At 21.9% G+C, this 15504-nt stretch overlaps 1 protein-coding gene across 1 annotated transcript; it reads left to right on the forward strand.

Annotated features, from left to right (window-relative positions):
- The first annotated feature begins 767 nt into the window (after positions 1–767).
- LOC128966503 (arrestin domain-containing protein 4-like) lies at positions 768–8216 on the forward strand. The gene is made up of 4 exons (XM_054313355.1): positions 768–993; positions 1739–1802; positions 1900–2059; positions 7756–8216. Exons 1-4 carry the CDS (start codon positions 774–776, stop codon positions 8188–8190), a joined length of 879 nt encoding a protein of 292 aa, XP_054169330.1. The 5' UTR covers positions 768–773; the 3' UTR covers positions 8191–8216.
- The last annotated feature ends 7288 nt before the right edge of the window (positions 8217–15504 follow it).

The following is a 15504-nucleotide window of genomic DNA, read 5'->3' on the forward strand; positions in this document are numbered from 1 at the left end:
TATTATAGTTTTTGTTATCAATTTTTTGATTATAAACGCAAATCATTTTAGTATTTTTTTATGATTTAACCTATTTTTTTAATATAATATATTATTAATATACTAATAATTTTTTTTAATTATATATATATATATATGGGATGACTAACTAGTTTTATGACATTTCAATTTATGATAATTGCAAATACATTGTAATGTATATATATTTTAAGTGTTTATGATTAATACATGTAATTTCATAGACACATTGCAATCAATATACAGGTATATATATATATAAAAAAAATGATAATAAATGTCAATTACAACACACAATATTTATTAAACATTTATAGTAATTGTTTTTTTTAATATTTCTAGACTATGTGTACATAATTTTTATATAAATATTATTTGTAATAAAATTAATAGTAATTGTATTTATAATAATTGTATATTAAATATATAATTTAATATACAATTATTATTTTTTATTTAAGTAGTCATATAAATAATAGTCATAATTACAATATAATAATAATAATATTAAATAAATGTTTCATCAATTTATTGTAAATAACTTAATATRAAATAATAGTATTACATTGTAATTGTGTAAAAAATTTTTTTTAATTATTATAAATAATTTACWTTAAAATAACAAAAAAAATAATAAAAAWAATACTAAATATTATTGACAATAAAATTAAGATATTATATTATTTAAGTCTAATATTAATTATAAATAATTACTATATATTAAAATAMAATACAAYTACTGTACAAATAAACAAATGGGTAAAAGTGTAGCCAAATGTGTMATATTATTGGACAGACCACCCGATACCGAGTACGGACCMAACGATACAGTTAGCGGTCAGTGTATAGTTGATATCGATAGGCCAATACYGTTGAGCCAATTGTCGATCAAATTGAAAGGTSAGGCCCGAAATGATTACGAAACATATGAGGGTCCGCATACTTGTCTTAATCTCAAACATTATCCGGGAAACGGTATGTATTAGTTGTGTGTTTCTGTGTRTGTRTGTRTGTRTGTATGTATGTATGTATGTATGTATGTATGTATGTATGTATGTATGTATGTATGTATGTATGTATGTATGTATGTATGTATGTATGTATGTATGTATGTATGTATGTATGTATGTATGTATGTATGTATGTATGTATGTATGTATGTATGTATGTATGTATGTATGTATGTATGTATGTATGTATGTATGTATGTATGTATGTATGTATGTATGTATGTATGTATGTATGTATGTATGTATGTATGTATGTATGTATGTATGTATGTATGTATGTATGTATGTGTGTGTATGTATGTATGTATGTATGTATGTATGTATGTATGTATGTATGTATGTATGTATGTATGTATGTATGTATGTATGTATGTATGTATGTATGTATGTATGTATGTATGTATGTATGTATGTATGTATGTATGTATGTATGTATGTATGTATGTATGTGTGTATGTATGTAAGTGTGTGTGTTTGTATGTGTGTGGATGTGTGTTTGTATGTGTATGGGTGTGTGTGTCTATATGAGTGTGGAAATGATGTTTATGTGTGTGTGTATATATATATATATATGTGAATATAAGTGTGTGTGTCTGTTATGTATGTATGTGTGTGTTTTTATGTGTGTCTAAATTTATATGGATTTACTAAAAAATTTAATTAATATACTAATTATTATAAGTTTTATTTTTAAATATTTATATTATCAGAATATTCATCAATACTAAGCCCGGGTCAGCACAACATTGGTTTTAAATTTCAATTACCGGCCGAGTATTACTAATTATTTTTGCTATCAATTTATTTATAATTAAAATTATATAATATTTATTCAACAATTTTATTTAAATTTTTTTTTTTAAATAACAAGCCCTATTGGCCTGCCGTCAACATTTGATGGCCAATACGGTCATATCAAGTACTGGATTGAGGCACGCCTACGTAAGTCGGAATTGTTTACCCGAGACGATAGGCCACGGGTSCCGATAGTTATCAGATCATCGGCTCAGTGGTCATTAGAGCTATTGTCGGTAATTTCAAAACTATTAATATATATCAGTATTATAGATAACAGTGTAGTTATTAACCCCCCCCCCAAAAAAAAAAAATATATCATATATTATAGCAACCAGTGGTCAACAGCAAGATTAAGACAGTMGGCCTACTAAATGGWCAACCCGTGCAGTTAAGGTGCGAAATCCATAGGATGGGACACTCGGTCGGCTCAGACATWCCTGTCCAGTGTTTTATTGACAATCAATCGGATAAACAGCTATCGTTGATGGCTATACTCAAACACGCTGTCATATTCAGGGCTACGGGTGATCCGCGTACAACCAGCCGAAAGTTGATCCGATTGGCCGACKGTCCGTTGACTATAGGTGCCCRTCAACAGTATACGGAAACATTGATACTAACAGTGCCGACAAACCTATCAGTTGAACCCATGATTAAGTGTCCGATAATTGAATCCMAATATCTAGTATCGGTTCAATTGAAAACTGCCGGTTCSYTAGATTTGAAYTGTGATCTACCAGTTATACTAACACCCACCCCACCCCCTGTATAACACCCCCTCCTTCCCATATTTAAGTCAATTAGTTATTTAATTTAAATTTATTTTATTATTATTGTTAATAGTAATGTGATTTTTTAAAAAAATAATCACATTTTTTTCTAATTAAAAATCAATTTTTTCAAGTATTGTATAAAAAAATTAATTAAWATAGAAATTATTATTTTTAYTTATAAATGAAAAAAAAYTTAWATAAATAATTAAAAAATATTATTTAAWMAAATTAAATTMATTGATATAAAAATTTTATTAYATTTTTATTAYAATTTAGTTTTAAATATATTTTTTAAAAAATAATTAAAACTATTGATATATTAATAAAATAAAATTTTTTTTATTATTTCATTTTATAACTTATAATAATATTGTTTTGTTATCAATTTATAAATGTTAATCTAATTTTTTTTTATATAATAGATTACATCAATTAGCTATTAATTTATAATGTTTAATATATATATGAAAACATWTATATTTTTATAACATTATATTTATTTACAAATATTGAATGTATGATTAAGTGCAGTGCAATTTCATAGTGTCATTGAAATCAATATACAGGTAAATAATAATATGATAATTAAGGTCAATGCCAACCACACACACACACACACTCAATATATTTTATTTAAAAATTTAAAATTTAATTGTTTTATTTAATTTGAACACTACATGTGTAYATAATTTTAGAAATTATTTAATATACAAAAAATTAACAATTATATTGAATATAATTTATTTGATGACAATTTTTATTATTTATATAATATTTAAATAATATTTAAAACTAAAATATGTTTCACCAATTAATTTTATAATCTTAAATACTAATTGCATCAATACTAGTGTATCTATTTTTTTATAAAAAATATTGYATTCAAAAAATTATCTATTTAAATTTAGTGATTATAAATAATCTAGTTAAAATTATATATTATTATATAATAATATATAATAAATTTGTGTTAATAAATTAAATTCATAGATTAATTAAGTGTAATATAATAATAATAATAATAATAAYAATTTATTAAAATAATAATAATAATAATAACTATTATATTATAAACAAACAACAAACAACACAAAAACATGGGTAACAGTGTAGCCAAATGTGTCATATTATTGGACAGACCACCCGATGCCGAGTACGGACCCAACGATATAGTTAGCGGTCAGTGTATAGTTGATATCCATAGGCCAATACCGTTGAGCCAATTATCGGTCAAATTGAAAGGTGAGGCCCGAAATGATTACGAAACAGTTGAGGGTCCGCATACTTGTCTTAATCTTGAATATTATCCGGGAAACGGTATGTATTAGTGGTGTATGTATGTATGTATGTATGTGTTTGTGTGTGTATGTATATAAATATATCTATGTATGTGTGAGTGTATGTGTGTGAGTGTGTGTGTGTGTGAGTGTGTGTGTGTGTGTATGTATATAAATATATCTATGTATGTGTGAGTGAGTGTGTGTGTGTGTGTGTGTGTGTGTGTGTGTGTGTGTRTGTATGTATGTGTGTGTGTGTGTGTGTGTGTTTATATTTATGTATGTGTGTGTGTATGTATGGGTAAAATATTTATTTTTTAAAATCTAATTATAATATACTAATTATATACTATTTATATATATTAATAGAATATTCATCAATACTAAGCCCGGGTCAGCACAACATTGGTTTTAAATTTCAATTACCGGCCGAGTATTACTAATTATTTTTTTTTCTAATTAATTAAATTATTATTACAATAATTATAAAATAAGTATTTTTTWAAAAAAAAAACTTATTTTCTAACCCAATAGTGGTCTGCCGTCAACATTTGATGGCCAATACGGTCACATCAAGTACTGGATTGAGGCACACATACGTAMGTCGGAAWTGTTTACCCGAAACCATAGACCACGAGTACCGATAGTTGTCCGATCATCGGCTCAGTGGTCTGTAGAGGAACTGTCGGTAATTTTTTTTTTTTTATAAWTTAGTCATAAATTTAATAATAATAATATAACAAACAAACAATTTATAGCAACCAGTGGTCAACAGCAAGATTAAGACAGTCGGCCTACTAAATGGACAACCCGTGCAGTTAAGGTGCGAACTACATAGGATGGGTCATCCAATCGGCTCAGACATACCTGTCCAGTGTTTTATTGACAATCAATCGGATAAACAGCTATCGTTGATGGCTTCACTCAAACACAATGTCATATTCAGGGCAACGAGTGATTCGCGGACAACCAGCGTAAAGTTGGTCCGATTGGCCGACGGTCCATTGACTATAGGTGCCCATCAACAGTGTACGRAAWCATTGATACTAWCAGTGCCCAGTAATCTAGCACTGGTATCTATGATTAATTGTCCGATAATTGAATCCCAATATATAGTATCGGTTCAATTGAAAATAACCGGTTTCTCAAACTTAAGCTGTGATCTGCCCGTTATCCTAACACCCCCTGTATAACACCCCCTGTATAATACTCCCTAATTAAGTCAATTAGTTAGTAATTTACATTAATTTCAAATATTAATGTGTTATTATTTGTTATATTTTTGTTATAAATAATCTAATTATTTAAGTTTACAAATATTAGAAATTTATTGATTTATGACCACAAAAAAACTAAATAAAATAAATACTCATCAATACTAAGCCCGGGTCAGCACAACATTAGTTTTTTTTATTATTAATTTCAATTGCCGGCCGAGTATTACTAATTATTTATTTATAATTATATAATATATACTAATATTGTATTTACTAAATTATTTATTATATTAAATAAATTTTTTTTAAAAAAAATTCAATTCATTGAAATAAAATATTTAGTATTTATTACAATTTAGTTAAACATTTTTTAAATAAATTAAAACTATTGGAAATATTAATAAATTAATTTTGTTTTTTGATAATCTCATATTTATAACTTATAATATTGTTTTCTAATCAAAAATTTTTGATTTAACTTATTTTTTTATTTGTTATATAATTATATAATATAAAATTATATTAATAGACTATTAATTTATTATATATAATAGTTTTATAACATTTAGAAATTATTTACAAATACAATGTATGATATATTATATATATATATATTAAGTGTATGATTAATATATAATACATACATATACATGCAATTTCATAGTTTCATTGAAATCAAGGTACAGGTAAATAATTTTTTAATAAAATTATAATTAAAGTCAATGCCAACAAAAACACACACAATATATACACAGTATATACTGTACAGTATATATATAAACATGTTTTTATAAATAAACAATTATTGTTTCAATTGTTTTTTTAAATTTCATTTTTATACTATGTATACATAAATTTCTATATTATTTTTAAATCAAAATATTAAAAATAATAATAATTGTATTAAATATTGCAAATTTTTTGTTTATATAATATTAAAATATTTATAAATACATTGTACACAAAAATAATAAAAAATTATTTGATTACTAAAATGTTTCACCAATTAATTTTAACTTAAATAATGTATTATATTGTAACACTAATAGTGTATTAATTTTACAAAAAAATAGTATTCAAAAATTAACTATTTAAATTTTTGTTATTATAAATAGTTAAAATTAAATATTATATACAGGGTTTTTTCATTGATTTTGTAGTTTTATATAATAATTTTGTAGTTTTGCAACAATAGTTTGTAGTTTATAACATGAAATTGTAGTATATATATATATATATATATATATATATTATAGTTATTATATCAAAAAATATAATTATTGTTTGCATTGAATCTAAAATTCGAATACAATTAATATATTGCTTACAGTTAGCTTCAATCTATTGCTATAAAAATCCAAACTATTGTTGCAAAACTACAATTTCATGTTATAAACTACAAACTATTGTTGCAAAACTACAATTTCATGTTATAAACTACAAACTATTGTTGCAAAACTACAATTTCATGTTATAAACTACAAACTATTGTTGCAAAACTACAATTTCATGTTATAAACTACAAACTATTGTTGCAAAACTACAATTTCATGTTATAAACTACAAACTATTGTTGCAAAACTACAAAATTATTATATAAAACTACAAAATCAATGAAAAAACCCTGTATTAATAATATATAATAAAATTTGTTATAATAAATTAAATTTATAGATTGTGTAATATATATAAACTATTTAATTACTATTTTTAAAACAACTATATATTACAACAACTACTGTACAAAAAAAATGGGTAACAGTGTAGCCAAATGTGTCATACTATTGGATAGACCACCCGATGCCGAGTACGAACCCAACGATACAGTTAGCGGTCAGTGTATAGTTGATATCCATAAGCCAATACCGTTGAGCCAATTGTCGGTCAAACTGGTAGGCAAAGCCCGAACCGAATGGTTGGCTCAGCAAACATACAGTTCAACCGATCCAATGACTGGCAAAACTAAACACCGATACGAAACATCCAGTAATGTTGGCCAACATACCTGTCTTAGTCTCAAACATTATCCCGGAAACGGTATGTATATATATATATATATATATATGTGTGTGTGTGTGTTATGTATGTACAGTATGTATGTGTGTGTATTATGTATATATGTATTTGTATGTATAATGTAGTTGTGTATATATGTATGAATGTGTGTGTGTGTGTGTGTCTGGATGTATAAGGATTTATTATAAAATATAATTAATATACTAATTATTATCAAAAAGTTTTATTTAATAAATACATAATTAACAGAATATTCATCAATACTAAGCCCGGGTCAGCACAACATTGGTTTTAAATTTCAATTACCGGCCGAGTATTACTAATTAATTTTACTATTTATTTATTTATGATTAATTTTATAATTATATATTATTATTGTATTTACTAAATATTATAATATAATTAACCCAATAGTGGTCTGCCGTCAACATTTGATGGCCAATACGGTCACATCAAGTACTGGATTGAAGCACACATACGTAAGTCGGAATTGTTTACCCGAGACGATAGGCCACGGATGCCAATACTGGTCCGATCATCGGCTCAGTGGTCTCTAGAGGAACTGTCGGTAATTTTATTTTTAATTAGTCATCAATTTTAGAAAACAATAATAACTTATCAAAAAAAAAAATATCATAAACTACAGCAACCAGTGGTCAACAGCAAGATTAAGACAGTCGGCCTACTAAATGGACAACCCGTGCAGTTAAGGTGCGAAATACATAGGATGGGACACTCAGTCGGCTCAGACATACCGGTCCAGTGTTTTATTGACAATCAATCGGATAAACAGCTATCGCTAAAGGCTGTACTCAAACACAATGTCATATTCAGGGCTACGGGTGATCAGCGCACCTCCAGTGTAAAGTTGGTCCGATTGGTCAACAGTCCAGTGACTATAGGTGCTCATCAACAGTATACGGAAACATTGATACTAACAGTTCCGGCTAATCTAGCATTGGTACCCATGATTAAGTGTCCGATTATTGAATCCCAATATCTAGTATCGGTTCAATTGAAAATTGCCGGTTCCTTAAACTTGAATTGTGAACTACCCGTTATCCTAACCGCCTCTATATAACTGCATACTAACTGTTTGTTTGTTTTTTTTGGTGTCAATTATTTATTTAATTTATATTTAATTTTTTTTATTAATTATTATTTTGATAACAATATATGTTTACTATAGTAATATAATACATATTATAAATATTTATTTTTTATTAAATTACCTTAATGTGATTGTAGTGATGTAGTGTTAATATAAATATTTTAATTAATTAATTAATTAATTAATTGTTATTTATATTTTAATTAATAAAATAAAACAAACAAACATTGCAATAGTGTATTTTCAAAAACAAAATTACTATATATGTTAATATGTTTAACTAAATTAGTATATACTATATATATATATAATTATATTATAGATTTTAACTGTTTATAATTAACAAATGATAAAATAGTCTATTGAAAAATTAATTTATAATTTAATTAGATATTCAATGACAAATACAATGACAACAATCGGCATTAGTGTCATATAGGGACCGATAGCTACACGTATAGAGTCCAGGGGTACCCGATAGTCGTATGGGTCGGGCTTATCATAATTTTCAATAGTAACAAATGTATCACGGTAATAAATAAACCAGGCCAAATACCAACTGTCCCATTGGCCAGTTTCGCGTACTTGAGTGATACTATTATTTAAAAAATTATTAAATAATTAAAAGTTAATTAGTTAATATAATATAAAAAAATCAACTTATAAATATAAAAATAATTATTAATAATTGATTTTTTTTGTTTAGAATATATTAAACGTGTTTTCTAGGGTTGCCAAATAAATAAATAACTAAAAAAAATATTTTGGTAAACCCTAGAAACTAAAATTAAATTAAAAACTATTAGATTAAAAAATTATTATTTAAATTATACTTTTATTTTTTTTTTAAAATTTTTGTTGTAATTTTAGCAAAACTTTATTTATAAACACAAAAAAATGTATATAATAATAAAAGTATACTTTAAGATAATAATAATTTAAAAAAAAAGTTTTTCTAGGGTTTACCCAAATATTTTTTTAGTTATTTATTGGACAACCCTAGTATATATATATATATATACATACAGATATCTAAAATGTTTGTATAGTTTCGGATCGGTTATGTTTCTATATAGTAAATGTCCGGCACTCATATCTTGATAAATTTCCCGTGAAATATGCAAACGATGATTACGATTCTGCATCAAAACAATAGGATTGCCATAACTTAGGGATACAATTACTAATTGTTTTTGATATTTTTCCACATTATCTAATAGTTGCCGAAATTGATTGTTTAATAGGCTATCCATAGTTAGATCGCCTAATAAATAGTTATTATTCAATGATTTCGATTCTTTAGCTCTTTTTATTATTTTTTGTTCAATTGGTGTCGACTTATTCTGGAAATTAATATTATTATTAATTAATTAATAATATTATTATATTTTATTAAAAAAATTATGATAAATATATTAACCTAAACTATTCACTTAACTAATTTTTTCTAAATATACAATTTTTTATCGATAATTTTTTTTTACAAAATTTGAGTAAATTCCCTCTAAATTTTCATTAAATTCCCAGTAAATTCCCAGTAAATTCCCAGTAAATTCCCAGTAAGTACCTTCTAATATAAATATATTATATTTAGAAATATATATAAATTAGTATATATATATATAAATTAGTATATATATATAAAAATTARTATATATATATATAAAAAAATTAGTATATATATATAAATTAGTATATATATATAAAAATTAGTATATATATATATAAAAAATAGTATATATATATAAAAAAATAGTATATATATATAAATAAAAAAATAGTATATATATATAAATTAGTGTATATAAAAATTAGTATATATATAAAAATAAATAAAAATTATACCTGATAAACTTTTAAACTATTATAAGACATAAATAAATAGATATCTAAATTACGATCGCTATTCAAAATATCTTCATATGAATCAATAGTTTCGTATGGATTTGTTAGATATATTGATAATATTTCCTGATTTAGTAAATTTAATGTAAAAAATTTTCCAATAAATAGTATACCAAAAACAATATAATAATATACAGACATATCTTGATTTAGATTAACTAAATAAATAAAATAAATAATTTATTTTTAATATAAATAAAATAATTATATTAATTACAAAAAAATTAACATACAATCAGCTATTAAAGCATTATATATTGTCCATAATTGTAGCCATATTGTTGTTTTTGTATTAGGACTATTTTTTTAAAAAAAATATTAAATTAAATAATAATTTTAAAAATATAATTATTTTAATTAAATGCACAATTTAATAATATATATATATATATAGTTACCTATTAATAATATTTTTGCCATTCAAATCAATTTTATTATTATAAATTGTATTAATGATTGCAAAAATTATAATCGTCAACAAAATACCCAACCAATACTAATTTGAGAAATTAAATATATATTACTATTATTAATATTAATATATACTTTAAACTAAAATAATATAACAATTTTTTTATTGATATTAATTATGTATATAAAATTTTAAACTTAATTTAACTTAAAAAATTTTGTGTTTCAATAAAATTAATTTATTGAAAAGATAATTAAAATAAGATAATAATTTATTGATTTATAATAAATATATTAAAATTAATTTATATTAACTTAATTATTATTCTAATCTTATTAATCTTATTAAACTAAATTTAAATATAAATAATAAAATTAAAAAACAAAGCATATTAAATACATAAATATCCAATATATATGCAATGGCATCAAATTTATTAGTTTTATTAGTTAAATATAAACTGCCAACAATTGCATAGTTTAACAATTTCAATGGCCATATAAAATAAAAATTTTCAATCAATTTATCATCCAATGTATTTGCATCAAGCAATATATCAACGTACTAATCAATTTTATATATATATAAAAAAATCAAATAATTAATTAATATTTTTTAAAGTTATTATATCTATATATTAAATTTACATTTTATAATTTTAATAATTAAAAAAAATTAACAACTTACATTATTTTGTGCATATTTTTGAGCCAGTGAGCATGTGAATTTAAATTATTACAATTTGAACAATTGATAAAATTATAATCAAGGTGAATTGGTATTGCACTTTAAAATAATTGTGTTTTTTAAAAAAATAAAATAAATTAATTATTTATTTCAAAAATAAATAAATAGTTTTTATTTACTAACTAATAAGTTACCCAAAATAAATAAAATTATAACTAATTATAATTAATTAATTAATTAAATATTTACCCATATTTACTAAGTCTAACCAATTCATAGACAATTTGAAAATATGGTCCACATATATAATTTAAGCCAGTACCAATTTTCTATTTTTAAAAAATTAATTAATTAAAATAATATATTTAATTTAGTTTTTTTTTTAAAAATAAAATAATTTTAATAAATAATTTTAAAAATAAAATTTAATATTTACAAGTAATATTGATGAAAATGTAAAATTGCCTAATTGTCTACCAAATTGATGATCAAATTGATATGGTCTAGGTTCATCAAATATATTATAATTACAATAAAAATTTGGTGCCACTCTTTCGTACATTTTTTTAAAATTAAAAATTATTTTTTTTTAAATTTAAATTAATTGAATATTGTTTGTATATAATAATTATTTAAGCAATTGTTTGTGTTATTAATATATATATATATATATATAATACTGATAGTCAAAATAACTTTTTAAAAAATAATTTTTAACTATTAACTAACAAATATTAAGCAATGATTTATATTTTTATTAAAATCTATATTACTGTATAAATGTATTTATATAATATATATCGGTATATATATAACAGATAATAGACAGCATAACACCAATTGACATGTTTTTAGTAAATAATTAAATATTTATTAATATTGATTATTAATTTATTTTGTAAAAATTGTTTTTTTACAATACTATTAAATATATATAAATATATATATATATATATAATATTTTACTAATCACAATTTTTAATCATAAAAAATTTATTATTAATTTAAATTTTATAGTATTTTTTGTTTTAGAAAATAATTAATTTTTTTTATTTATTTGAAATATCAGACTGGTACAATAACTAATTTATTATATATATATATATATATATATATATATATCTATAAAATATAGACTTTAAAAAAATTAATATATTTTTAATTTATGACTATTTGAGACAAAAATAATTTCAATAGGAATAATAATAATAATAATTAAGATTTAATTATATAAAAAAAATATCTAGAAAATTTTTAATATTTTTTAATTTGTTTCATATGCTAATTATATATTAGTATTATAATTGCATAAATAATAATAATAATAATAATAATAATAATACTATTTTAATTAAGCAATTTAATAATTTTTTTTTTAAAAAGCACTTGTAACTTGTAAAACATTTATATATATCACAAATATCTATTAAATAATAATTTTTTTTATAAAATCTAATATTTAGAAATTATTTAGTATAATAAATAAAATCAATAATTTTGTTTTTTTATTGTTATTGTAAAGATTATTATTTTTTTAATAAATACTTTTCCAAACTAATTGATTGATTAGTTATAATATTATATAAAAATTTCTATGTTTAATATGTTTAAACTTAATTATTTTAGTAGTAGTAGTATCTATACTGTATATTAAATTAAATTATAATTTATACTGATTAAAAAATATTAACCATGATATATTTATTAAAAAAAACAAATTATATAGTATTAGCATTTAATAATAGTTGTGTAAATAATATTTATTTATTTTATTATTATTTGATGAGATTTTCAATAACAAATACAATGATAACAATTGGCAACAAATAATAATACGAATTTAATTATAAAATTTTTTAAAAAACAATTTTTGTTGTAAAACATTTTTATAATTTTGAAAAACATTTATAACACAAATATCTTTAAATAAAATAATTTATATAATATTGATATAATTATGATGTAAATAAAAAAAAATTTTCTTGTTCATAACATCATATGTTTAATAATATATATATATATATTAAATCTTATTTTTTAAATAAWCTTAATTTTTTTATTTAGTTAGTAGTGGTAATATAAACATTTTAATTAATTAATTAATTGTTAGTTATATTTTAATCATTATAAATAACAAACATTTCAATAGTGTATTTTAAACAACAAAATATCATACAATTACTATATATATATCGATATATGTTAATGTGTTTAACTAAATTAGTATATAATTWTATATATATATATATATAATTATATTATAGTTTATACATTAACCATGATAAAAATTAGATATATTATTAATAGTTTATTAAAAATACTTTATAATTTGATAACATTTTTTACAATGACAAATACAATGATAAATAATTGACATTAATTATTATAATTAAATTAGTATTATTAATTTAATTTAATTTATTATAATTTGATTTCAAATATTCAATAACAAATACAATGATAACAATCGGCATTAGTGTCATATAGGGACCGATAGCTACACGTATAGAGTCCAGGGGTACCTGAAATTCGTATGGATCGGGCTTATCATAATTTTCAATAGTAACAAATGTATCACGGTAATAGATAAACCAGGTCATATACCAACTGTCCCATTGGCCAGTTTCGCGTACTTGAGTAATACTATTAATATATTTTTTAATAAAAAAAAATAAATTATTCAAGTTAGTTAATAAATAATTAAAAGTTAGTTAGTAAATATAAAAAAACAATTTATAAATATAAAAATAATTATTATTATTTGTTTTTTTTTGCTTAGAATATATTGAATGTGTATTCTAGGGTTTGCCAAATAAATAAATAATATTTTAGTAAACCCTAGAAAAACTTTTAAAAAAACTATTAGAAAAATTTATTATTATTATTATTATTATTTAAATTATACTTTTATTTTGAAACACATTTTTTCTAAAACAAATAATTTTAAGTTTTGTTTTACTTTTTTTTAAAAAATTTTGTTGTTGTTAAGTAATTGTAAAAAATTTTAGAAAATCTTAAATTTATTTATTTATAAAAAAAATGTGTTATTTAATAAAAGTATACTTTAATTAATAATTATTAATTAAAATTTTTTCCAGGGTTTAACCATATATTTTTAGTTATTTATTTAGTTGGCAACCATAGAAAACACACATGACAATAAATTGTATTTATACATACAGATATTTAAAATGTTTGTATAGTTTTTGATCGGTTATATTTTTATATAGTAAATGTCCGGAACTTATATCTTGGTAAATTTCACGGGAAATATGCAAACGATGATTACGATTTTCCATCAAAACAATAGGATTTGCAAAACTTAACGATACAATAACCAATTGTTTTTGATATTTTTCCACATTATCTAATAGTTGCCGAAATTGATTGTTTAATAGGCTATTCATAGTTAGATCGCCTAATATATAGTTATTATTCAATGATTTCGATTCTTTAGCTCTTTTTATTATTTGTCGTTCAATTGGTGTCGACTTATTCTGGAAATTAATAATAATAATAATTTTTTAAAATTCCCACTAAATACCCACTAAATACCCACTAAATACCCACTAAATTCCCACTAAATTCCCACTAAATTCCCACTAAATTCCCACTAAATTCCCACTAAATTCCCACTAAATTCCCACTAAATTCCCACTTAATTCCCACTAAATTCCCACTTAATTCCCACTAAATTCCCACTAAATTCCCACTTAATTCCCACTAAATTCCCACTAAATTACCACTAAATTATCACTAAATTACCCACTAAATTACCACTAAATACCCACTAAATTCCCACTAAATTCCCACTAAATTCCCACTAAATTCCCACTAAATTCCCACTAAATTCCCACTAAATTCCCACTAAATTCACACTAAATTCACACTAAATTCACACTAAATTCACACTAAATTCCCACTAAATACCCACAAAATACCCACTAAATTACCGTTATATTCCTACTAATATAAATATAAATACATTAGTATATATATATATATATAAATTTAGCATATATAAAAATAAAAAATTATACCTGATAAACTTTTAAACCATTATATGCCATAAATAAATAGATATCTAGATTACGATCGCTATTTAAAATATCTTCATATGAATCGATAGTTTCGTATGGATTTGTTAGATATATTGATAATATTTCCTGATTTAGTAAATTTAATGTAAAAAATTTTCCAATAAATAGTATACCAAAAACAATATAATAATATACAGACATATCTAGATTTAGATTAACTATATATATAACAAAATAAAT

This window comes from Oppia nitens, unplaced genomic scaffold (genome assembly GCF_028296485.1).
Source record: "Oppia nitens isolate AA-2021 unplaced genomic scaffold, nextdenovo-longstitch-racon4-pilon3 scaffold11_pilon_pilon_pilon, whole genome shotgun sequence".
NCBI classification, from domain to species: Eukaryota; Metazoa; Arthropoda; class Arachnida; order Sarcoptiformes; family Oppiidae; genus Oppia; species Oppia nitens.